General features: G+C 41.0%; 1 protein-coding gene across 1 annotated transcript in view; it reads left to right on the top strand.

The window, feature by feature from the left end:
* The window catches only part of TMEM59L (transmembrane protein 59 like), a 147,505-nt gene extending 144,380 nt beyond the window's left edge, over window positions 1-3,125 (top strand). Inside the window, exon 8 of the mRNA XM_073596036.1 lies at window positions 716-3,125. Coding sequence (XP_073452137.1) covers window positions 716-877 — 162 coding nt within the window. The 3' untranslated portion in view covers window positions 878-3,125. The remainder of the gene's footprint in view (window positions 1-715) is intronic.
* The last annotated feature ends 23,964 nt before the right edge of the window (window positions 3,126-27,089 follow it).

Here is a 27,089-nt window from a genome sequence, read left to right on the forward strand (position 1 = left end):
ACACATTTTGTGGGTCAGAAAAAAGCTCTCATTTCATCAGAGCTTCATTTAAGATAGGTACTTTCCATGATTCAAAATAGAGCTTTCCTGTGGGAATCTGTAAAGGGAATCTAATTGCTGGAACAGGAGAGTAACTGGCCAGCAGTATCTGTGTGAGCCATCAACAAAGGAAAGTTCTACTATGAGTCCATGTTGTTAACTTTTATCCATTGGTCTGGTGCTCCTTCCATTAGCTGTTGCGGAACTACACTTCCCATGAGGCATTGTAAAACTCTGACATTCAGACATGACTAGGCATGATGGGAATTGTAGTTCCTGAACTGGAGACCCCTGAATTAGGGCATGCTTTATTCTGGTAACCTGCTGGGGTACCCACTCTACTGGGGAGTAGCCTTGTCTGTTGTGAGCAGCCTAACCTGAGCAATTGAGGTCTCTGAAGTTTTTTGTCCTCTCACTGATTTGTATGAACTCACATCAAAGTCCTTGTGGACTTTTTTTTTTATTCCCTTCTATGACTTGATAGTTTCACCCATAAAGTACGTGGATCTGCCTTTTTAGCGCTAAAGCATAAACAAATATAAACACACATACATTTAATTTATTGTCAGAAATATTATATATATAAAAAAAATTGTATGTGCTAAAATAGGAAGCTCTGTCAGAATCTCTATTTAATTAAGGAAAAAAGATTAACATTTGCTTTGCTTTTTACCAGCCATTGAGCATAAACGGTGACAAAGAATACCTAGAAGACATGGAAAAGCCAGAACCATTCCCTCTGCCACCTGTTGTTGCAGTTACTATCTGCCCAACTGAAGAGAGTGAAGAGGCTGGGCCACTGCCAGTGAAAGTGGACCTTGGCAAAACTATAATCTAAAATGTTTGTCTTTAAACCTTTACTACTACAGGGGGTGTGCACTACATTGCATTATAGTCTCCTGCAGAATTAAAGGGGATAATTGTCTTGTCATACTGGTTTTATAAACAGTGCTCGTCTTGCTTCCTTTCTTTGCAAAGCATCTGGAATGGTTGCTCCACAAATGGTCAGAGCTTGGTGGTGCATACTGTAGAGAGTCAAAGATTCCTTGTCAGTTACTGTAAAAAAAAAATATTCCAGAGGTTTTCATGGATGCAATTTTCCCACAGTACATTGAAAATTTCCAGTTTGTATCTTGTACTGATGTATGACAAGATCAAGTTATTGTACAGCGCTAAAAAGTGTATGTGCTTTATATATAAAATGATAATATAATAATGTAACATTATTAAAGTAATCAACATTTAAGATGTCAGTTACAGCTATGGCTCAGGTTGATTCACTCACACTACTACGCAGCCTCATTTTTTAAAGACCATAAGTCTTTCTTCTCCAAACTGGTTTAGCATCCTGCTGTGTTACAAGAAGGCTCTTTTGAAAAGACGTGAGTATGTGAATCTTCTATATCAGCAAAGAAACTAGATCATTTAAAGTGAAGACTTTGTATGATAAAACTAGTGCAACTCTCACAAAAGAATTCTCTTTTATATGTGGGCCCTTGGGTATGAATGACCTACCTACTAAGTTGTAGTTCAAGGTGTGATGTAGTCTAGTGGTGTTCAACCTTTTTTAGATGGGTGTGTCAATACTTTGGGATTCTAAGTGATAATTTAGTCATTGCATTTGTATCATTTTTTTAAATAACAGAATCGATTTTTTTATGTTGACTTCTTATTTAGTTAAATACATTTGCAGAGTTACCCTTTATGGGAACTTTTTTCATTGTAAAAAAATGGTGAACTTTGTGTAAGACTTACAGATTTATTAGTCTTTTTTCAGTGATTAAAGTTCCCATATGTCTTTCTTATGGACTGGGGTCCTTCTGTACAACATACTTTTTTAATTATTGCTACCAGTAGTAAGAACGTCAGTTTCAGCAATGTTCTAGTTACATTCAGTCAAAAAATAAAATTCAGTCCTCTTCTGTCTTTAAGAAATGTATACGCATTTCTTCCCATACCTCATGTACATTGGGACTCTTCATTTAACCCCTAACTGCTCTCTCTAGTGTTGCCTGGTAGATATAATAATGTGGTACTAAAGATTTCATAAAAGAACTAACCATATATGGATTAGCCTAGGTACTCTAAAAAAAATTTAGGAGATTGTTATAAAGGTTATTCAAAATCATGCAATGGAATTTTATTGGTTTCCTTAAAAACGAATCAAATTCCAGGTGTCATCCTTTTTTAGATTTCTCAAATTTGTAGAAAAGAACAGTTCTCGTCAATTTCTAATCTCTTTCATCAGTGAATTACTTGACACTTTATCATACTGTTATACTTTTATTCTGTATATGAACATATTATGTATACTAATATTTAAAGCACATCTATAGCTGTTAATGCCATTACCACTGTTTTAAGGTCCATCTTCCTTGTTCTGCTTATAAGACTAATGTGCCCCCCTTTCCCTATTTCATTTTCACTTTATTATTATTATGAACTACTAAAGGCTGAAATGATATTTGTTTAGTAAAGAACACATTTTTCCTTTGTTCTGCTGAAGGTTCAAAAGGTTAAAATAACTACCAATTTCATGCTGGACACTTCCTTTTACAAAAAACCCATATAATTGTTTAATAATATTATTTATTTTAATATTAATCACAATACCTCTGTTAGCTGCTGTACTTGTGCCTTCTAACTCCAATCACTTAAACACATCGAACTTGCCTAGATGCATTTTAGGACGGGAGATTCATATTCCTAAGCAAAAAGATTTTATTTTATTTTAGTGACTGTAAGATAAATGCTATAAAGAGCAAACAATATTGGTAATTTATTTGCTATAGAGAGTTTACTTTGCATTGCATATAACCTTTGCATTTGAACTGTATCACACTCTATACACTGGATTAAATTTTTGCTACTGATTACATATTTATGCTTGAGTATCTACATAACTAAAATGGTAGAAGTCATTTCAATCAACTCATCCAATATCTTTATGCAGGCTGAGTTACGGTCATACCAAGAAGACATCTGAGAGATAGGGATGGTCTAAGAGTTATAATTATTTAACATTTAAAAAAAGAACTTCTGGGAGGAGGCCAAACAGTTAAAACCTTGCTGGTGTTTTTTTTTTTAACACTCAAACATCAATTACAGAGATCCTAGCAGCTGAATGGCTATGTATGTTTTTTACTATGCAGTAATAAAAATAGAACTTGACCAATATTCCTATAGAAGTATAAGCTGAACTATTTAGAAATTAGTGCAAGGTTTCTCAAATGCTGGATTTTTTTGGGGTCATGCCGAATATGTATATATTGCATAGAGCAGATTAATGTTAGGTAGCGGGTCAAGCATACAGTATATTAACTTTGGGTATTAAATACATTTTTCAAGCCTAACTAATTTCTTTTGGTAAATCCTCACAATGTTCAACCTTATTTTAGGGGTTTCTCAAGGACTATAAAAATAACTCTGCTGTTCCATGCTGTAAAAATACTTCTACAATTAGATTGTTCACTTTGCAAGAGAAGTTTTCTCCAGAGCTCAGTGAATGTGGTGAAGCTCTGCTTATTTCCATCATCCAAACATGTGAAAGCAAAAATCCCATTTTTATATTTTCCTTGTATTTGATTGGGTATTTCTTGTATAGTAAAACTTCTCCTTCACTCTAAGCTCTTGGGCAAATTCCCTTGCACGTGAAGCTTCCCTTGCAGATTGAACAGCCTATAAGCTTTAGTAAATCAACCCCAAAATCTCTGTATGTAATACTGGCCGCTAGAGAAGCTCAGAAATTTTCGTTATCAATGGCTTGCTAAATTCACTGTTGCTCAAACATTACAAAAGCATTCTCACAAATGTAGCATTACTTGCTTCTACTAGGCCATGTATGGTTATACAAATAAATATAAATGCAGCGCTAAGTGTTACAAAGAACGGGGTGATAACCTGTTAACCCTGTATATAGTATAAAGTTACTCGTGGTAGTGATTATATACCAAAGCAAATGAAGTGAAGGAACAGTCCCCAATAACTGGAGAAGGTGTCCATAGTAACGTAAAAGTTCATCAATAAATGGAGCGTAGTATTTCTCATGGGAAAAAGGGGAACATATGTGGGTGCTCTTAAATCAATAAGTGGTCTTCATGTATTCAGGGTCCACACCTAAGTAGCAATGGCAGAAGAAATGAATACACTTACCAGAGGGGATGGACAAACTCACCATACGGCGGTGTGTCATTCAGGCTTATGGATCGATCGATCCTGAGGGTGCTTGCTAGAAGGCACTGGTGGTGTATTCCAATGGTCCCATCTGGAGCAACCGTGGATGGATGGTGGTGCTCGGATGCCCAGCGGATAGATGGATTCACCTTCACGGAGAGCAGACAGCTGGAGCATGCAGATTCCACCGCACAGGATATAAGAACATATGGAGAAAGAAAAAGGTCTCCACACCACCGTATGCCCCAGTTGAAGGACCATCGTCCGAAACATGTCGGGTTGCTGAGCCATTTGTGCCCTGTTACCACGTGATTTTTATACCCATTTGTGATCACTATTACTATTCACTACATCTGGTGTCTGTATATATTTTTTTTCTCCCTGGCGTTTTTTAATAAACCTTTTATACTGGATTCATGCACTATGTGGAGACCTTTTTCTTTCTCCATATGATCTGATATCCTGTGCGGTGGAATCTGCATGCTCCAGCTGTCTGCTCTCTGTGAAGGTGAATCCATCTATCCGCTGGGGATCCGAGCACCACCATCCATCCACGGTTGCTCCGGATGGGACCATTGGAATACACCACCAGTGCTTTCTAGCAAGCACCCTCAGGATCGATTGATCCATAAGCCTGAATGATACACCGCCGTATGGTGAGTGTGTCCCTCCCCTCTGGTAAGCGTATTCACTTCTTCTGCCATTGCTACTTAGGTGTGGACCCTGAATACATGAAGACCACTTATTGATTTATTTAAGAGCATCACCCACATATGTTCCCCTTTTCCCCATGAGAAATACTATGCTCCATTTATTGATGAACTTTTATTTTACTATGGACACCTTCTCCAGTTATTGGTGACTGTTCCTTCACTTCATTTGCTTTGGTATATAATCACTACCACAAGTAACTTTATACTATATACAGGGTGGCAGGTTATCACCCCGTTCTTTGTAACACTTAGCGCTGCATTTATATTAATTTGTATTTCATTGCACGGTTTACTACACTGTTGATGCTGGCTGCTATTACTTATACAATTTTTGTCTTTAATAGCGCAACTATATATTTTTTCTTTTGTTTGCACATGTATGGTTATATCCTAAGAGAGAAGCCTAAAGCCTATCAGGCTGTAGGCTATATTTTAGTTTATATGTATGATATTAGGGGTTTCTATATACATGTTTATATAAGAAATGGATTTGAAATGGACTTCTAGAGTGAGAGAGAAAGTAGCTCTGAAGGCTCCAAGGGAATCCATTTTTTTTTGTGTGCGTGACACAGTACAGCTCCATCCATATAAATCCTTTCTATCTTCTCCTATTCGGTCATACTAATAAAAATGTTTAGCAGTATACTCCCAGTTTATACTAATAGATGTGTCTAGCAGTGTAAATAAATGCTGAGAGTATAGTGCTTGCTGTCTATTGTATACTAGAGTAACTTACCTAACTTATAAAGGTATATTGTAGGCATGGATGGGAATATATGCATACCTCATTTGCATGTCAAAATACAAGATTTATGCTAATATGTAAGAACACCTTTAGGAGCTACATTGTGTTCCTGTTTGTTTTTTCCCCTGCAAACACACAGCAGTGAAGGTTGTTTGCTGTACAATGCTTGCAGAATGGCATATGTTTTATCACCATGGTAACTACATACTTAGTCAATATTAATGTGATTGTGAATGCTTTGTATGTTTTAGAGAAAAGGATGTATACCAAACATGCAATCTCCACTGAGTGTGGCTACTTGCAGTTCACATTTTAGTTACTGGGCAGTAAATAGGAAATAATTTAGGCTACATTAAGGTGGCTGTATATCTATGGCTAGTTTGCTGCAATCAGAGATGGTTAAACTCCTCTGAATACAGCAACACATTGGCAGATTATCTGTGGCCAGTGTGCCTCCAGAGTCAGTTGGGGGCTCTATTTGCATTGGATGAGCAGTTACATTTTACCAGCAGCAGTGCCTCCCATTGATTTGCACAGTGTACAAATCTGATAGCCGCCACTGACAGCTGATGCATGTGCAAGCAGCATTTACAACCACTGGCAAGGATATACTAATTCTTTTACCGCAGCTGCCCCTGGCCACACATATTCGGTTGTCTTAATGTAGCCTTAAAGTGCTGCCATGTAACTCCATATACTCCCCAAGAACTTGCTTTCATCCACTTTAAATCATAAAGCAATCCTAGTGTGCTTAACATCCCAAAAGACTGCCAAAATTTTCTACACTTTTTATTTAAATATTCTGTTTATTTTGACACTACAGCTATCTTCTGGCAGTGTTGGCATTTTTATATTATTATTAATAATTATTATTATTAATCATTGTCCAGTGATTATTTTAATAATGCGAACATTAATTCTTGACACATACTTGTAGAGGATCTAAGGGCATCTCTTTTGTGTATGTTTGTCCCAAAGTTTCTTTTGTAACTCTTGCTGATTATGACAGTAGTAATTAAAGCATAGGTGAAGTCACTTTGTCGTATAAATATTATGCATACAATGTAGAACTGCTTGATAAAAATATATTTGCTTTCCTGCAAAATAAATAGAACTTTTTGTGCTGTTGACTGCCAGAAGCTTGTTTGATATTTAGGCCAAAGCATTAGAGAGCCATAATCTTGTAAAATCTCAGATAACATGTTAATAATGTATTGCTGTTTTTTTTATGTGAATACATCATTGAACTATTGTCAAGAAAAAAGAATAAACATTTATAAACTATGTCAGTGGTTATGTATTGAAAGAACATTAATGCATTATTCTATTTATTAATATTACATCTTTTGTACCCCAAGTTCAATCCTGTTCTTAACTGAAAATAAATATTTTCAGTGTTCCTCTTTTCATTGACTCACTCATTGACGTAAATTCAGTATGTCATGGTTGTCCATCTATACACTATCCAGTAATCTAAGGCAGTGTTTCTCAGCCTTTTTTCAGTAACGGCGCTTTTTAAAATTATGCACACTCTCAGGGCACCCCATTCTAAAAAAAATCTAAATGAATGGTTTTACATAATGCAAAGGCATCCACAAACATAGGACGCCCGACATGAGAGGTCATTTATTCTTCCGAAACAAATAAAACTTTTCACACTGGTCCTGACTAGTATTCCAATGTTTATCCTCTCCCTCAGTTTCTAATGTGACTCCAGTGCTTACAGAGAGGGGCAAACAAGAACACTATGCAATGGTGCACAATGAAAACCTGTGGCTTTGTGCAACCAAAAGGCAGGCTTGATCCACCCACTGGCTTGTATACAGTTTTGGAGCCATTTTTAGGCATCCCTGAAGAAACCTGAAAGCACTCCAGGGTGCCTGGGTTAAAAAAAGGATGATTTAAGGCAGGGGTAGGCAACCTTGGCCCTCCAACTGTGTTGAAACTACAAATCCCATCATGCCTCTGCCTCTATCAATCATGCCTGTGGTTGTCAGGTTCTTGCAATGTCCCATGGGACTTGTAGTTTCACCACAGCTGGAGGGCTGAGGTTGCCTACCCCTGATGTAAGGGTTAAAATAACCTTTGTGACTGTTTAAATCTTTGCCTTCATAACATGGGCCTTTCTCCACCTGTGTATACTATCACACAGGGATATTATCAACTCTCTTGGGACAGAAACATTTGGGGAAAAAAAGTAAAACAGCAAAATATATTTTAATGTAAAAAAAAAAATATTAAAAAGATTCTGCATGTCTTTACTGCCCTCCAACCAAAAGTGTAAAATAGGCATTAAACTGTCACTATGTCCACATTTACAATGCTACATTGAGACATTGAGATACTCATGAAAAAAAAATCTTTGTACACAAAATGGTTGAAAGTCTGTTTTTCTCAATTTAAAAATGTACTGACACAGGAAGTTACAATAACAATGGACTTCTATCAGGATCAAAGGGTTAGTTTTCTGTACCTGTAGAAATTCTACTTAGCATGAAAAAAGAAACTAACCCACCTGCAGGAAGCATTTCATCTTTAGTGAGATACTCACTAAGACGCAGGCACACATTAACCACTTGCTGACCAGCCGCCGCAGTTGTACTGCGGCAGAATGACATGGCTGGGCAAAATGACGTTATGTAACGTCACTTCGCCATGTGGCCACTAGGGGTGTGCACCCCCTGCTCTCCCACAGAGCCGATGCGAGTGCCCCCTGGTCACGATCACCGCCGGGCTCCCGCGATTGCTTGGGGCACCCAGAGAACCAGGATCTGGCACAGTTTTCCGTTCTCTGAGGGGAGAAGTGACTAATCGTCTGTTCATACAGAGTATGAACAGCGATCTGTCATCTCCCCTACTCAGTCCCCTCCCCCCTTCAGTTAGAACACACACTAGGGAACACAATTAACCCCTTGATCGCCCCCTAGTGTTAACCCCTTCCCTGCCAGTGACATTTTTACAGTAATCAATGCATTTTTATAGCACTGATCGCTGTATAAATGCCAATGGTCCCAAAAATGTGTCAAAATTGTCCAATGTGTCTGCCATAATGTCGCAGTCCCAATAAAAATTGCGGATCGCCACCATTACTAGTAAAAAAAAAATAACAAAAATGCCATAAAACTATCCCCTATTTTGTAGACGCTGTAACTTTTGTGCAAGCGAACCAATATACACTTATTGCGATTTTTATTTTTTTTTTTACCAAAAATATGTAGAATACATATCGGCCTAAACTGAGGAAAAAAATAGTTTTTTAATATATTTTTGGGGGATATTTATTATAGCAAAAAGTAAAAAATATTGCGTTTTTTTTCAAAATCGTCACTCTTTTTTTTGTTTATAGCGCAAAAAATAAAAACCGAAGAGGTGATCAAATACCACCAAAAGAAAGCTCTATTTGGGAAAAAAAGGATGTCAATTTTGTTTGGGCGCAACATCGCACGACCGCGCAATTGTCAGTTAAAGTGATGCAGTGCCGAATCGCAAAAAGTGCTCTGGTCAGGAAGGAGGTAAAATCTTCCGGGGCTGAAGCGTTTAAAAGTGATACTGTGCAGTATATTTTCTTATTACAACACTGAGCCTCATTAGACGGATATAGTGTAGGCAGAACCAACCACACAGCAGTTAGTTTTAGAAACTGCTGGTAGGGTCTACCTCAAAATGTATAGGAAAGATCTAAAATAAAGCTTTCTAAAATTATTGTAAAAAAAAAAAAGTAAGAAAAATTAATTAATGCAGCCACCACATCTAAAGACTGGAAAGCTGCAAAATATTACATTTTTGTTCCTGGGTTTAGATAAACAGTACTTTAAGACCAATGTATACCTAAGAGTAAAAAGAAAATTACATCAAAGAAGAATCTCTCTTCGTGAAAGATGTAAATACTATATGATTAATTGTGTTTTCTCTTCTTTCTTTAAAATCCTTTTAAGCTGTATCTCTGTTTTTTGGTACAGTTCAGATGCATATTATTGTACAATGCATATTATTTGCAATTGATGAATAAAAACAAAATTCAGAGGGGTTATATTCAGGCTGGTGAATGTTAAAAAAAAATCTCAAAACTAGAAACAAAAGTCAGAAAATAAACTCTGTATCAATCCCTTTTCCTGTATCATAACCACAAATCATATATAGGATTTTTCAGAATTTGAGTTAAGTCAGATTAAATGATTCTGCAATTCTTGGATGATTATTTTTGGCTTCTACTCAATTAAGGTTCGCCTTTCAGCTTTAAAAACAGTGAAGCCAGAAGCATACAACCTGTATTTTAAAATGGAGGTCAGCAACATTAGACTCCATATTCTTGTAAAGACTTTGTTTAAATTGAACTGCTCTTTAAAGGGCCAGATGTTGTATGCCTGCAGGTCAGTGAATTATGTCTAGTAAAATATGGTGGATGGGTTAGCACATAAGAGCAATGAGGTCAGCAACACACAGAAGAGGAGGTAAAGATTATTTTCGAAGGATGGGAAAAATATACTCACAAATAACTTACCAGTTAACAAAAAATGTCTTTTCTAGTTTTGCATTAAATTACAAAGAAGGGAAATGTTTCAGCGCACTTGAGGACCCCATTTATCAAAGCGTGTGTTCATCATACATGCCTCAGAGAAGGGATCCTGCTTGACCTTGAACAATTGCAAGCTTTAATGAGCGATGTTAATGTAATAACATCAAGTTTTCTTTAACCTTATTCTGGTGTGCAGGCTATCTCACTTACGATACTTGAACAAAAATTAGCTGCATTGTCAGCTTGCCAGAAATGGCCTTTACTGTGCCATTATCACAAAAAAGCCCAGTGAGGCATGTCAAGGTGTTGTTGGGCATATTGGAACCAAGCTTTTTTGTTGCATTGGTGCAGTAAAGGCTACTTTCTGGCAACTCGATCATGCAGCTCATTTTTGTTCAAACATTGTTGTATTGTGCTCCTTAAAAACAACCATTCTGTCTTTTTCCAGAGTAGCCTATATTTTTCCTGAGGTTACCTGTGGTTCTGTCTTTGTATCCTGAACAATTCCTCTGGCAGCTGTGGCTGCAAATTTTTTTGGTCTACCTGACCTTGGCATGGAATCAAGAGATCCCCAAATTTTCTTCTTAACCACTTGCCGACCGCCTCACACAGATATACTGCGGCAGAATGGCACGGGCAGGCAGAATCACGTACCTGTACGTGATCTGCCTCCCGCGGGCGGGGGGGGTCTAATCGGACCCCCCCAGTGCTCGAGGCGGTCGGCTTGTGTCTGGGAGCGATGAGAGGTGAGGGGGAGACCATCCATTCGTGGCCCCCCCCTCACGATCGCTCCCAGCCAATCAGATTCTTCCTCTGCTGCTGTATGCTAAACAGCAGCAGAGGAAATGATGTCATCTCTCCTCGGCTCTGTATTTTCCGTTCCGGCGTCGAGGAGAGAAGACATCAATGTGAGTGCACCAACACACACACACACACACACACAGTAGAACATGCCAGGCATACAATACACCCCCGATCCCCCCCCCCCCGATCACACCTCCCCCCCCCCATCACACTGACACCAAGCAGTTTTTTTTTTCTGATTACTGCATTGGTGTCAGTTTGTGACAGGTAGTGTGGTTGGGAAGTTAGTATTAGCCCCCTTTAGGTCTAGGCTACCCCCCCTAACCCCGCCTAATAAAGTTTTAACCCCTTGATCACCCCCCCATCGCCAGTGTCACTAAGCGATAGTTTTTCTGATCGCTGTATTAGTGTCACTGGTGACGCTAGTTAGGGAGGTAAACATTTAGGTTCGCCGTCAGCGTTTTATAGCGTCAGGGACCCCCATATACTACCAAATAAAGGTTTTAACCCCTTGATTGCCCCCTAGTTAACCCTTTCATCACTGATCACCGTATAACTGTTACGGGTGATCCTGGTTAGTTCGTTTACTTTTTATAGTGTCAGGGCACCCTCCGTTTATTACCGAATAAAGCTTTAGCCCCCTGATCGCCCGGCGGTGATATGCGTTGCCCCAGGCAGCGTCAGATTAGCGCCAGTACCGCTAACACCCACGCACGCAGCATACGCCTCCCTTAGTGGTATAGTATCTGAACGGATCAATATCGGATCCGAACAGATCTATACTAGCGTCCCCAGCAGTTTAGGGTTCCCAAAAACGCAGTGTTAGAGGGATCAGCCCAGATACCTGCTAGCACCTGCGTTTTGCCCCTCTGCCCAGCCCACCCAAGTGCAGTATCGATCAATCACTGTCACTTACAAAACACTAAAGGCATAACTGCAGCGTTCGCAGAGTCAGGCCTGATCCCTGCGATCGCTAACAGTTTTTTTGGTAGCGTTTTGGTGAACTGGCAAGCACCAGCCCCAAGCAGCGTCAGGTTAGCGCCAGTACCGCTAACACCCACGCATGCACCGTACACCTCCCTTAGTGGTATAGTATGTGAACAGATCAATATCTGATCCGATCAGATCTATACTAGCATCCCCAGCAGTTTAGGGGGCCCAAAAACGCAGTGTTAGTGGGATCAGCCCAGATACCTGCTAGCACCTGCATTTTGCCCCTCCGCCCAGCCCAGCCCACCCAAGTGCAGTATCGATCGATCACTGTCACTTACAAAACGCATAACTGCAGCGTTCGCAGAGTCAGGCCTGATCCCTGCGATCGCTAACAGGTTTTTTTTGGTAGCGTTTTGGTGAACTGGCAAGCACCAGCGGCCTAGTACACCCCAGTTGTAGGCAAACCAGCACTGCAGTAACACTTGGTGACGTGGCGAGTCCCATAAATGCAGTTCAAGCTGGTGAGGTGGCAAGCACAAGTAGTGTCCCGCTGCCACCAAGAAGACAAACACAGGCCCATCGTGCCCATAATGCCCTTCCTGCTGCATTTGCCAATCCTAATTGGGAACCCACCACTTCTGCAGTGCCCGTACTTCCCCCATTCACATCCCCAACCAAATGCAGTCGGCTGAGTGAGAGGCATTTTGTCCTCCCGAGTACCCCTACCCAACAAACCCCCCCAAAAAAGATGTCGTGTCTGCAGCAAGCGCGGATATAGGCGTGACACCCTCTATTTTTGTCCCTCCTGTCCTGATAATCCTGGTCTTTGCATTGGTGAATGTTTTGAACGCTACCATACACTAGTTGAGTATTAGCGTAGGGTACAGCATTGCACAGACTAGACACACTTTCACAGGGTCTCCCAAGATGCCATCGCATTTTGAGAGACCCAAACCTGGAACCGTTTACAGTTATAAAAGTTACAGTTACAAAAAAAAGTGTAAAAAAAAAAAAAAAAAACCACACAAAAAGATATATAAAATTTTAAAAAATAGTTGTCGTTTCATTGTTCTCTCTCTCTCTATTGTTCTGCTCTTTTTTACTGTATTCTATTCTGCAATGTTTTATTGTTATTATGTTTTACCATGTTTGCTTTTCAGGTATGTAATTTTTTATACTTTACCGTTTACTGTGTTTTATTGTTAACCATTTTTTTGTCTTCAGGTACGCAATTCACGATTTTGAGTGGTTATACCAGAATGATGCCTGCAGGTTTAGGTATCATCTTGGTATCATTCTTTTCAGCCAGCGGTTGGCTTTCATGTAAAAGCAATCCTAGCGGCTAATTAGCCTCTAGACTGCTTTTACAAGCAGTGGGAGGGAAGAGTGTTTTTCTCTGGCTCTCCTGTCTCAACAGGGAACCTGAGAATGCAGCCGGTGATTCAGTCAGCTGTCCATAGAGCTGATCAGAGAACAGAGTGACTCCAAACATCTCTATGGCCTAAGAAACTGGAAGCTACGAGCTTTTCATGACTTCTCATGAATTCGCCGGATATAAACAGCGCCATTGGGAAATTGGGAAAGCATTTTATCACACCGATCTTGGTGTGGTCAGATGCTTTGAGGGCAGAGGAGAGATCTAGTGTCTAATAGACCCCAATTTTTTCAAGGGGATATTTACATTCCCTGAGATAACAATAAAAATGATTAAAAAAAAAAAAAAAATGAAAGGAACAGTTTAAAAATAAGATAAAAAAGCAAAAAAATAATAAAGAAAAAAAAAAAAAGCACCCCTGTCCCCCCCTGCTCTTGCGCTAAGGCGAACGTAAGCGTTGGTCTGGTGAGTATTTTGCAGAAAAAATTGAAAATTGAAAAAAGAATTTGAAAATTTGAAAACTGAAAAAAGAAATAAAAAAAAAAAAATCTTGTCTTTCTTCATTTTCAAAAACAAATGAGAGCTGCAAAATACTCACCATGCCTCTCAGCAAATAGCTTGGGGTGTCTACTTTCCAAAATGGGGTCATTTGGGGGGGGGGTTGTGCCACCTGGGCATTCCATGGCCTCCGAAACTGTTATAGGCAGTGAAGAGTGAAATCAAAAATTTACACCCTTAGAAATCCTGAAGGCGGTGATTGGTTTTTGGGGCCTCGTACGTGGTTAAGCTCCCAAAAAGTCCCACACATGTGGTATCCCCAGACTCAGGAGAAGCAGCTAAATGTATTTTGGGGTGCAATTCTACATATACCCATGGCCTGTGTGAGCAATATATCATTTAGTGACAACTTTGTGCAAAAAAAAAAAAAATGTGTCACTTTCCAGCAACTTGTGTCAAAATATAAAATATTCCATGGACTCAATATGCCTCTCAGCAAATAGCTTGGGGTGTCTACTTTCCAAAATGGGGTCATTTGGGGGGGGTTTGTGCCATCTGGGCATTTTTTGGCCTTCAAAACTGTGATAGGTAGGGAGGAGTGAAATCAAAAATTTACGCCCTTAGAAATCCTGAAGGCGGTGATTGGTTTTCGGGGCCCCGTACACGGCTAGGCTCCCAAAAAGTCCCACACATGTGGTATCCCCGTACTCAGGAGAAGCAGCTGAATGTATTTTGGGGTGCAATTCCACATATGCCCATGGCCTCTGTGAGCAATATATCATTTAGTGACAACTTTTTGTAATTTTTTTTTGTCATTATTCAATCACTTGGGCAAAAAAAAATTAATATTCAATGGGCTCAACATGCCTCTTAGCAATTTCTACTTTCCAAAATGGGGTCATTTGGGGGGGGGGGGGTTGTACTGCCCTGCCATTTTAGCACCTCAAGAAATGACATAGGCAGTCATAAACTAAAAGCTGTGTAAATTACAGAAAGTGTACCCTAGTTTGTAGACGCTATAACTTTTACGCAAACCAATAAATATACGCTTATTGACATTTTTTTTACCAAAGACATGTGGCCGAATACATTTTGGCCTAAATGTATGACTAAAATTGAGTTTATTGGATTTTTTTTATAACAAAAAGGAGAAAATGTCATTTTTTTTCAAAATTTTCGGTCTTTTTCCATTTATAGCGCAAAAAATAAAAACCGCAGAGGTGATCAAATAGCATCAAAAGAAGGCTCTGTTTGTGGGAAGAAAAGGACGCAAATTTAGTTTGGGTACAGCATTGCATGACCGCGCAATTAGCAGTTAAAGCGACGCAGTGCCAAATTGTAAAAAGTGCTCTGGTCAGGAAGGGGGTAAATCCTTCCGGGGCTGAAGTGGTTAATAAGTGATTGAACAGTACTGACTGACATATTCAAGGCTTTGTGTATCTTTTTATATCCTTTTCCATCTTTATAAAAGTTCATTACCTTGTTACGCAGATCTTTTGACAGTTTTTTTCTGCTCCCTATGGCTTGGTATCTAGCCTGCTCAGTGCATGCACATGAGAGCTAACAAACTATTTATACACAGACAATAATTGCAATTTAAAAAGCCACAGATGTGGGAAAATAGCATTTTAATTGCCATTTTAACCTGTGTGTGTCACCTTGTGTTTCTGTACCAAGGCCAAGCATTCCAGGGTTTGTAAACTTTTGAATAGGGCCATTTGGGTGATTTCTGTTATCATGATTTAAAACTGAGACAAATAGCTATGTGATATGTGGTATGTGGCTTCAAATGGTTGCTATCCTTAAACAAAAGACAGTGTTTTTGGCAAGAACAGTCATATTTTCAATATCAATGCCAAAATTTCAAGATTTCTGCCAGGGTATGCAAACTATTGAGCACAACTGTGTGTGTGTGTGTGTGTGTGTGTGTGTGTGTATGTGTATATATATATATATATATATATATATATATATATATATATATATATACACATACACATAAAATCTACATATACACAGTATCTCACAAAAGTAAGTACACCCCTCACATTTTTGTAAATATTTTATTATATCTTTTCATGTGAACACTGAAAGAGTAACTCCACTTTCGTGGGGAAAAAAATAGCAAATAAAGAAAAAATAATATAGCATGTACGAATGCGATACAAGTCATATTGTAATTAAATGTTATTCAAAATTACCTTTCCTTTTCAATCTGCAGTCACTGTAATGTTCTATAAATGCAAAGCAATGTGGCTACATGGAGTTGTTCTGTACACAGAATGTGTACTCACCACTTCCCAGAAACATTATATCCTGCTTTGGTGTTATCGCTCTCACTCTCTCATACTGGTCACTGGAAGTTTAACATGGCACCTCATGGCAAAGAGCTCTCTGAGGATCTGAAAAAAAAAATTGTTTCTCTACATAAAGATGGCCTAGGCCAGTGATGGCGAACCTTGGCACCCCAGATGTTTTGAAACTACATTTCCCATGATGCTCATGCACTCTGCAGTGTAGTGGAGCATCATGGGAAATGTAGTTCCAAAACATCTGGGGTGCCAAGGTTCGCCATCACTGGCCTAGGCTATAAGAAGATTGCCAAGACCCTGAAACTGAGTTGCATCACAGTGGCCAAGACAATATAGGGTTTAACAGGATAGGTTTCACTCAGAAGAGGCCTCGCCATGGTCGACCAAAGAAGTCGAGTGCACGTGGTCAGCGTCATATCCAGAGGTTGTCTTTGGGAAATAGACGTATGAGTGCAGCCAGCGTTGCTGCAGAGGTTGAAGGAGTAGGGGGTCAGACTGTCAGTGCTCAGACCATATGCCGCACACTGCATCAAGTTGCCCCAGAAGGAAGCCTCTTCTAAAGATGATGCACAAGAAAGCCCACAAACAGTTTGCTGAAGACAAGCAGACTAAGGACATGGATTACTGGAACCATGTCTTGTGGTCTGATAAGACCAAGATAAACTTATTTGGTTCAGATGGTGTCAAGCGTGTGTGGCGGCAACCAGCTGAGGAGTACAAAGACAAGTGTGTCTTGCCTACAGTCAAGCATGGTGGTGGGAGTGTCATGGTCTGGGGCTGCATGAGTGCTGCTGGCACTGGGGAGCTACAATTCATTGAGGGAACCATGAATGCCAACATGTACTGTGATATACTGAAGCAGAGCATGATCCCCTCCCTTCGGAGACTGGGCCACAGGGCAGTATTCCAACATGATAACGAACCCAAACACACCTCCAAGATGACCACTGCCTTGCTAAAGAAGCTGAGAGTAAAGGTGATGGACTGGCCAAGCATGTGTCCAGACCTAAACCCTATTGAGCATCTGTGGGGCATCCTCAAACGGAAGGTGGAGGAGCGCAAGGTCTCTAACATCCACCAGCTCCGTGATGTCGTCATGGAGAAGTGGAAGAGGACTCCAGTGGCAATCTGTGAAGCAAAAAAATAAATAAATAAATCAATGAATCCTCCAGCCTGAAAAATGTACTAAATTAACCACCAGCTGTTTTGTCCTTAGGATACCTGCCCTATTAAAGCAAAGAACAATATGTAAAAATAAGGTCTCTAACATCCACCAGCTCTGTGATGTCGTCATGGAGAAGTGGAAGAGGACTCCAGTGGCAATCTGTGAAGCAAAAAAATAAATAAATAAATCAATGAATCCTCCAGCCTGAAAAATGTACTAAAGTAACCACCAGCTGTTTTGTCCTTAGGATACCTGCCCTATTAAAGCAAAGAACAATATGTAAAAATAAAACTGAATGGGGCAAAAAGAGAAAAAAAAAGAAAAATTGTCCCAGGAACACCAGATAAGGGAAGGGTCAACCACAGCTTTATAATGAAATTAATTAGACTTTATTGATGAAAAAGATGCACACCCAATGATAGGGAAATATAAAAGGCAACACTATGTTCTATATGTTCTAAATAGAACTGCACCTCTCACTATACCCACTATAACTATATCACAATGATAAAAACATACTGAAGTTAGCAATAACATTATTATAAAAAACAGACACAGAGCATTGTAAATACCACCACCCCAAACCACCAGTCTCCCTTCTGCAGATGAAAGTAGCGCATGTAACTCCAAATTGCCTTATTGGTAAAGTATCATGTAGCCATATAGAGATATTAGCATAGTTCTCTCCACAACGGGAAATAAGTTGATACAATAAGGAGGAAATAACGTAGCCTATTTTCTTGAACGTGCGAGCAAACAGCCACACCGCCCCTTTTTAAAATGTCAGTCATTAAAGACAAATAATGCTGTAAGTTCAGAAGGCTCAGAATATTGCAGTCCCTTTTGATTAAGCATATATTTCACATAAATTGCCACATTATGGATCCAGTATATTAGCCAGGGATCTCAGTTTCTGAGCGTAAGAGGACTCCAGTGGCAACCTGTGAAGCTCTGATAAACTCCATGCCCAAGAGGGTTAAGGCAGTGCTGGAAAATAATAGTGGCCACACAAAATATTGACACTGTGGGCCCAATTTGGACATTTGGACACTTAAGGGTGTACTCACTTTTGTTGCCAGCGGTTTAGACATTAATGGCTGTGTGTTGAGTTATTTTGAAGCGACAGCAAATTTACACCGTTGTACAAGCTGTACACTTACTACTTTACATTGTAGGAAAGTGTAATTTCTTCAGTGTTGTCACATGAAAAGATAAAATAAAATATTTACAAAAATGTAAGGGGTGTACTTACTTTTGTGAGATACTGCGTATATATATATATATATATATATATATATATATATATATATATATATACGCACACACACACACACACAGTGTATAATGATCTGAATACCTATCAGATCTGTGCTAGCTAGGTTTTACAGTAAATGCATAAATACAAATGACATGTCAACGAACTACCAAAAGAAAGCTCTATTTATGGGGAAAAAAAAGGACATAAATTTTGTTTGGATACAACGTTGCACGATCATGCAATTGTCAGTTAAAGCAGCGCAGTGCCGTATCACAAAAAATGGCCTGGTCATTAAGGGGGCAAATCCTTCCGGTCCTTAAGTGGTTAAAGTGATACTAAACACACATTGTTTAATTTACATTGTCTCTTCTATTTCTGTATATGGATGATGGCACTGCAATTATTTTATTTAAAAAAACAATAAAAGTACCTTTTTCCTAATCGATATACAGCTGTCACATGACCCAGCTCTTTCCTAGCTTGTCTACAAGGAAATATTAGCAGGAGAAAGTTCTGGTCCTCTGCTGCTGGCCACACATTCAATAAAAAAAACCAACCTTTGAAATACAGAGTAAAAATAAATAACTAATATCAATACACTGTTGTCATAAAAATGTTCATTCAAATATATATTTGAATTCAAATCTTTATTATTTTTTGGCATAACATGGTGTGGGCGGATTTCTGCCAGTCACAGGCTGTGTCACGCCCCTCCAGCCTGTGTCTTAGAATAAAAGGGAGATGAAGCCTCCATTAATCTACATGTAATATCCCGCCCCCATTGTGTTTAGCTGGTTAGTGGGCATGGAGGAGGAGGGAGTGGGCTGTCATTCATGTGCATAAGCTTACATGTGTGACTATAGTCACATAGGCTGCTCAGATATTATAGGGAAGAAATGCCCAACATAGAATATTGCTGAAAACTGAGCATGTGCAGAGTTGACACCACAACTGCAAAATCCCTAGCTGAATTGGGGACATGGACAGAAGGTGGAGATAGAGAGCAGCAGGATCAACCAGGTTTTTTGCAGAATACAGAAAACGAATCTTACAGTGACTGAGTGAATATGAACAGCATGTAATACAGCATTTATTGTTTTTTTATGATGTGGGTTTAGTGACAATTTAACATCTTAAAGTGGACTGCTGAAAGGAAAGTTTGGCCCACAGACCAGTGGGCAGGGCTGGTGGTGCCCTTCTTGTCCAGTCACTCTTGTAATATATTGTCACTGCCACAGGTCTTTACAGGACACCAAAATTGTGGAAAGGGTTACAGTGGATTGCTTTCTGTGGGCTCTACCTGCAACACTGCAGAGGTGGGTGAGAAATTCTGATCCAAAGTCAGACAACCAATAGGTGGAAATGGCTGAGCCTCACCTAGAAGCCGAGCATCTGTTAATCGGGCCCCACCCCCGCAAACCATATATAAAAAAGATGTGATCTACCTCAACAGAAGGAAAGACAGTTGCCTCAAATGAAGGCCCTAAAAAAGAGTGACACAAAAAAGCCACAGAAAGTCAAAGAATGGCCATGCTGGGAACCCTCGCAGAAACCTTGGCAGAAGCCAGAAGCAAATGCAATGCTGGCAGTATAGTGAATGGGGACATATTACCACAAAAAGTCCCATGTCTCTGGGAGCTTTGAAATGTGGAACTGCAAGGTGGATGTCTTTCTTTACCTGTCAGGTATGTTTAGTAACGGTAGTAAAGTAATAGTGATCGAGCCCTTCTACGCTCTGGACTACTGGTGACTTTAGTATGTGTGAGTCTAGTGCATTCAAACAGTATCAGACTGCGGTACTCTGAATCCATTGGGACTTTAAAAACTATTTTACTGCCCTAGTGACACTTAAAGATGGTAGCGGAGCTGTCTATCATATCTCCACTATTGAAACTCACCGTGACATTAACATCTCTGTATGTACTGTATACCTGATCCTTCTGAGTGCAGTGTAAATTCTGTAGAGCTAACCAGAAGTGCCCCTATGCAGGACCTAGAAGTTTCCCAATAGTTGAGGAAAAGGGAAAATTAGTGCTGAACCAGTAGGGCTTTCTCATTAGTATGGCTATTTCAAAGTATTGATGTTTATAAATGATCTAGTTCCCAAGCAAGCAGCTCCTACACCCCAGAGAATCTCTACAGTCTTCTTGGCTTTTGGAGTAATGTAACAAAAATGGAAATTGAAGCACCAAACCACTGCTAAGAGGTCCAGATACAACTTTATTTCAAAGTCAGGTGGACAATCCAAAAAGTAGTGAGTGAGTTTCAGAAGTTCAAGAGCGCTCCCTTCATAGGGGCTTGATCGACAACAATGTGAATAGACTAAAAGTGAACTGGACCTATGATCTATGGTCATATATGGATCATATTAGATCTAAGGGTGGCTAGATGTAAACAGACGCAAGCAGTCTACGTTTAAGTCCAAAAATTGGAGGACTTTATGCCGCGTACACACGAGCGGACTTTACGGCAGACTTTGCCCGGCGGACGGGATTTCGTCGGACAATTCGATCGTGTGTGGGCTCCAGCGGACTTTGTTTTCTCAGAAGTTGGACGGACTTAGATTTGAAACATGTTTTAAATCAATCTGTCGAAATCGAGTCCGGTCGAAAAGTCCCCTCTTCTGTATGCTAGTTCGACGGACAAAAAGCCACGCTAGGGCAGCTATTGGCTACTGGCTATGAACTTCCTTGTTTTAGTCCGGTCGTACGTCATCACGTACGAATTCGACGGACTTTGGTGGATTGTGTGTAGGCAAGTCCGTTCATTCAGAAAGTCCGTTGTAAAGTACGTCGAAAAGTCCGCCGGGCAAAGTCTGCCGTAAAGTCCGCTCGTGTGTACACGGCATTATGAACATCAGTCAAATTAGGGTGTGCCCTTCCCACCACCTCCCAGCGCCTCTTTAACTGTGTTTTTATGCTAGGGTGGGGGAGATGAGATGGTCATGTGATCACTGTGATTGGCTGTAACAGGATCGGGAACCTGTCCCTCTCAGCTCACAATCAAAATGGAAAAACTCCCAGTTAGCAACTTCCACAACCTGCCTTGCTGCTAGGGCATGAAAACTGTTGGTCTTTGCTCCGGTAATACTGGGAGTGAGCGTCTAACTATTCTCACGTCCAATCAACATGTCAAAATGTTTGGAATGCTAACTGAGAGATTTTCAGGCAGGCTTTCAGGGGGCCCAAAGGGTCTATAGATATGACAACAACTTCTTCCATGGGGCTGTATATGTGTGTACCTGTGTTTGCGTCACCGACACATCAGGAGCTGGATGGACTGTACGTGATTGCTGTGATAGCCTCTGATTAGCTATATAACAGTGACCAGTTAATGTACAGTTCACTTCTGTACTCTTTCTCCTCTTGATTGTAAAAAAAAATGCATTTTTTGGCTACAAGCTCATCATGAGTGCAGCATAAAGACACTGTGTCGGGGGATTTACTAAAACTTGTGCACACAGAATCTGGTGCAGCTGTGGATAGTAACCAAGAAGCTTCTAACTTCAGCTTGTTCAATTAAGCTTTGACAATAAAACCTGGAAGATGGTTGGTTAGTAGTTACTATGCACAGCTGCACCAGATTCTGTGTTTTAGTAAATTTCCTCCTGTATTTTCTTGTTCAATAAATGTAAGCCGAAATAGCAGTTGAAAAAGAACAAATGTACCAAGTTTTGTGTACATAACAATTGTTTGTACAAGTCATACTTCATATGTGGAAACTATGGGAACAAAACAAACTGTACACATTTAGGAGGCAGTGAACATTCGGTATCTAACACAGTTGGAGCGTTAAATGATCAGTGTAAAACAAGAAGAAGAAGAAAGAAAAACAGTTGAGACAACGTGGTAAAGGAGGTATCTAAGTGGGGGGAGGGGTAGAGTTAGCTAGGGAGAGGCGACAATAAGTACAGGTCCAGGTACACTAGAGTGATGGTCTCTACCACACTCGACAAAACTTGGACATACTGCCCTGGAGCTTAGCCATCAACTTCTCATTGAGCAAAGTCCAGCGGACTCAGGATTTGACCTCAGACACCGGTATGCATTTCGAAAGCCAGGCTTTCGCCATTGTTTGTTTCATGGCTGTAAGGATGTGGGTCCTGAGAGTAAATTGGGATTTGGACAACCTCTTTGTTTTTCAGTTGAGGGCTTCAAGTGGATTCATTGGCAGTGTTCGGTGTAACAGGGTATGTAGCATGCTATACACTTGTCGCCAGAGGTGCTGCACCGGGTAAGTCCACCATGTGTGAATAAAGGAGGAATAAAGTGATGCGTAGGGGCATTAGGGTTAATATTTACCAGTCTAGTAGGGACCAAGTACCAACAGAATATTAGCTTCAATTACAGTCGCGTTGCAAGAGAAGGGCTTCGTGGTAGCCCAGATTTGGTCCCAGAAAGACACTGTATTTTTGTTTTCCCAGATGCCCCAGAGTTGTGTAAAGCTGCCCATTGACATAAATACTGTAAGTGAAGATGGCTGTATGAAGCTATTTGCATAAAATAGTTTGCACGCACGGATGTAATGCATCTGTGCGTGCAAGCCGTTTGGTGCATTACATCTGTACACATGTGCTATTTTAATCAAAAAGCAGTACATGACTATGTATAGCTGACTTCACCCATCTTTTCTGCAGATATTTCCAGACGTATTCAGACATGGTTTTAGTCTAAGGAATGGAGACTTGCCCCCAAGGCAGAGTAGTCCCAGGTTGGAGATCAATATTGCAATTATAGGGACAGTAAGGAGACAGACAGTCAGCACCTTTTTACAAAAAACATCTTGCAAAGCCTGATAATGTCAAGAGAGCATCGGAGAGGTGGTGACCTCAGTCATGGGTACAGAGAAAGTCTGATGGCATTGTGACCCCCATGACAACACCTGACCAGGGCTAGATAGGGTGAATGTTTTTGCAACCATGTTTTGCAAGTCTAGGAATGATTGGATTAGGAGACTTAGGAAACATCAGCAAGGAGATTCATCACGATGAAGAACACCGACATGCATAGTAATGGAAGTAGTTCAGAACTGTATGGGTTGTAAGGCCATGGTGGAGCCATCGACTGCAGATACCGAGAGGGGCATAGCCAAGGGAATGAGAGGAATGTCCAATTCAGTGGCCAGGGACTGCTTGATTAAGTTCCCAGCTGCCTCAGAGTCCACATATGTAGATACTTGATACGAGTTCAGGGCCCAATGAATAGAGACAGGTATGATGAAACGGGGGAAGGTGGCAGAATTCAGGTTCTGGTCTAGATCAGCCCTGTCACATACCTGGTAGCAGAGCCTGATATAATGAGGAAGGTCTCTCTTACACCTCTGACTTGGGGCCCCTAATAGTGTGAACAGAAGGCGCAGGAGTGCAAAGTGGCACGAGTGCCTGTAAGTCTTGCTAGCAGAGCAGGTGTCCACGCCAGGCAGGGTAGTCACCAGAGGTCCTTAATGAAGCAGGCAGGCAGGGTGGCAGCTGGTGAGCAGCGGATCGAAGCAGGCTGGTACTGGCAATAGCAGGCATATACTGGTAGTAGACAGTGGGTAAGCAGACACAGGCGGTAGACAGGTAAATCCTGGCAACAGCAGGAGGAATAGCAGAGTCAGGAAAGACAGGCCATGCACTGGCAAGACAGATCAGGTACAAGGCAATAGGCAGGAGCGTGGTCAAGGTACAAGCCTGGTCAGGAGCTGATCAGTGGAACAGTAGCAAATGGAGCAGGCAGAAGCGTTGGTCAGGAGGCAAGCCAAGGTCTGTACAAGTAGCTTGCTCCAGTCTTTGGCCCCCGGCTTGTCTTACGGATACCCTCTGCCTGCTTCTGTGTTTGATCTTGGCTTTCCACCTGACTTTGTCTGCTCTGTTATTCACCTGGCTCCTGATCCTGGCTTGCACCGACTATTTTACATTACAGACCAGTTAGCCTAACATCAATAGTATGTAAACTCTTGGAGGGGATTATAAGGGACCATATACAAGATTTTAGTAATGAGAACAGTATCATTAGCAGTAATCAGCATGGATTCATGCAGAATCGTTCTTGCCAAACCAATCTATTAACCAGAAGGTTATGAGGAGGTGAGTTGCCATCTAGATAAAGGAATGCCCGTAGATGTGGTGTATCTGGATTTTGCAAAAGCATTTGACACAGTTCCCTATAAACTTTTACTGTGCAAAATAAGGTCCATTGGCATGGACCATAGGGTGAGTACATGGATTGAAAACTGGCTCCAAAGGTGAATTCAGAGAGTGGTGATAAATGGGGAGTACTCAGAATGGTCAGGAGTGAGTAGTGGAGTTCCCCAGGGTTCTGTGCTGGGACCAATCCTGTTTAATTTGTTCATAAATGATCTGGAGGATGGGGTAAACAGTTCAATCTCTGTATTTGCGGACGATACTAAGCTAAGCAGGTCAATAACTTCTCCGCAGGATGTGGAAACCTTGCAAAAAGATCTGAACAAATTAATGGGGTAAGCAACTACATGGCAAATGAGGTTCAATGTAGAAAAATGTAAAATAATGCATTTGGGTGGCAAAAATATGAATGCAATCTATACACTGGGGGGAGAACCTCTGGGGGAATCTAGGATGGAAAAAGACCTGGGGGTCCTAGTAGATGATAGGCTCAGCAATGGCATGCAATGCCAAGCTGCTGCTAACAAAGCAAACAGAATATTGGCATGCGTTAAAAAGGGGATTCGTTCCAGAGATAAAAAAATAATTCTCCCACTCTACAAGACTCTGGTCCGGCTGCACCTAGAGTATGCTGTCCAGTTCTGGGCACCAGTCCTCAGGAAGGATGTACTGGAAATGGATCGAGTACAAAAGAAGGGCAACAAAGCTAATAAAGGGTCTGGAGGATATTAGTTATGAGGAAAGGTTGCGAGCACTGAACTTATTCTCTCTGGAGAAGAGACGCTTGAGAGGGGATATGATTTCAATTTACAAATACCGTACTGGTGACCCCACAATAGGGATAAAACTTTTTTCGCGGGAGGGAGTTTAAAAAGACTCCTGGCCACTCAATAAAATTAGAAGAAAAGAGGTTTAACCTTAAACTACGTAGAGGGTTCTTTACTGTAAGAGTGGCAAGGATGTGGAATTCCCTTCCACAGGAGGTGGTCTCAGCAGGGAGCATCGATAGTTTCAAGAAACTTTCAAGCGCATGAATGACCACAACATACAGGAATATACAAGGTAATACTGACATATAATCACACACATAGGTTGGACTTGATGGACTTGTGTCTTTTTTCGAACTCACCTACTATGTAACTATCCTTTTGACACTGAAATTCTGCAGACCTGCAGTATCCTTGAGTCCTTCTGCAAGCAACTCCGCAGGCGACCTGTGCTACTTTGTGCCGACTCCTCCTGTCTTACCTCTAGGGGAGTCTGGAACTTAGCTGCAAGGGAAGCCCTCTCTCCATTGGCCTCCAGCACCCGATACGTGATAGTAGAGTTCTGGGAGTGTTCAGATGAGCCGGATCAGTAATTGGAAAGAGAATACAGGATCACAGTGTCTCAGGATACAGACAGCTGAAGACAAAGCAGCACTGAACCTAAGCACTGGCTCAGTTTAAATAGCTCATTTGGCACCTCTATCTTTCATGGGTGCATGTGAGCACACCGACGTGCTAGTGTATGTGCACAGATGAGCACATCTGTGCGCGCACGCGCATTAGTATTAGCATGTGCTCAATTCTTATGTCTATGAGAAGGAATGTGGATTAGCCTGTGAAGATGCACAGAAGTCCACCCAGAGGAGCCATCTTGTCAACTGGCACCCCTATCCTGACAATCTCCCTCCAGGCAACCTAGACCTGAGAGTTTCCTGGGTGGACGGGACAGGACTTGCCCTGCCTGGCACATCGAAGGTCTTATGGAAAGCTTGCTTGTTAGGAAAGGGTTCACCGTTGGTGGTGCTGTGGGTCTCTTGGATCGCAGTACCAGTGTCCACCAGCGGGTGTCTTCCAACACTCTGGAGCTGTAGTGCAGGGATTCACCTGTTGGTGGCACTGTTGGATTCCTGCGTTCAGGTGTCACTTGAGGCTAATTACAGGCATTCATACAAATACCCGGCTGATGATTGCTCTCATTGCCCTGGTATCTTCCTTGTGCCCTGATCTGTACCTGCGACCTGTGAACCTGATTCTGCAACCTGTAACCTGTGTACCTGATCCTGTTACCCTGTGCATCTGATCCTGATGCTGTCCCTCCTGTTACCTTGCATCCCTGCCCTGTAGCCTGATCCCTTTGCACTTTTCCCCCATCTGCTAATTTCCTGTGTATGACCCTGGGCCTGCCTTACGTTTGTGATTCTGGAACTGCCCTTGTTTGTCTGCGGATCTCCTGTGAATGACCCTGGCCTGGCTACATTTAAGATTGCGGTACTTCCCTTATATTGTATATAGTTATTGTTGTTTTTGGGTCACTGGTTGGTTGTTCACTGTTTATATTGGAGGTGTTTATATATTGTTATCACTTATCCTTAAATAAACTTAATTATTCACTAACATGCGTTTTTGGTTCTCTCTGTGCAATCCACACAGTCTGGTCATACAAATTC

Source organism: Aquarana catesbeiana, linkage group LG01 (assembly GCF_042186555.1).
Source record: "Aquarana catesbeiana isolate 2022-GZ linkage group LG01, ASM4218655v1, whole genome shotgun sequence".
Lineage (NCBI taxonomy): Eukaryota > Metazoa > Chordata > Amphibia > Anura > Ranidae > Aquarana > Aquarana catesbeiana.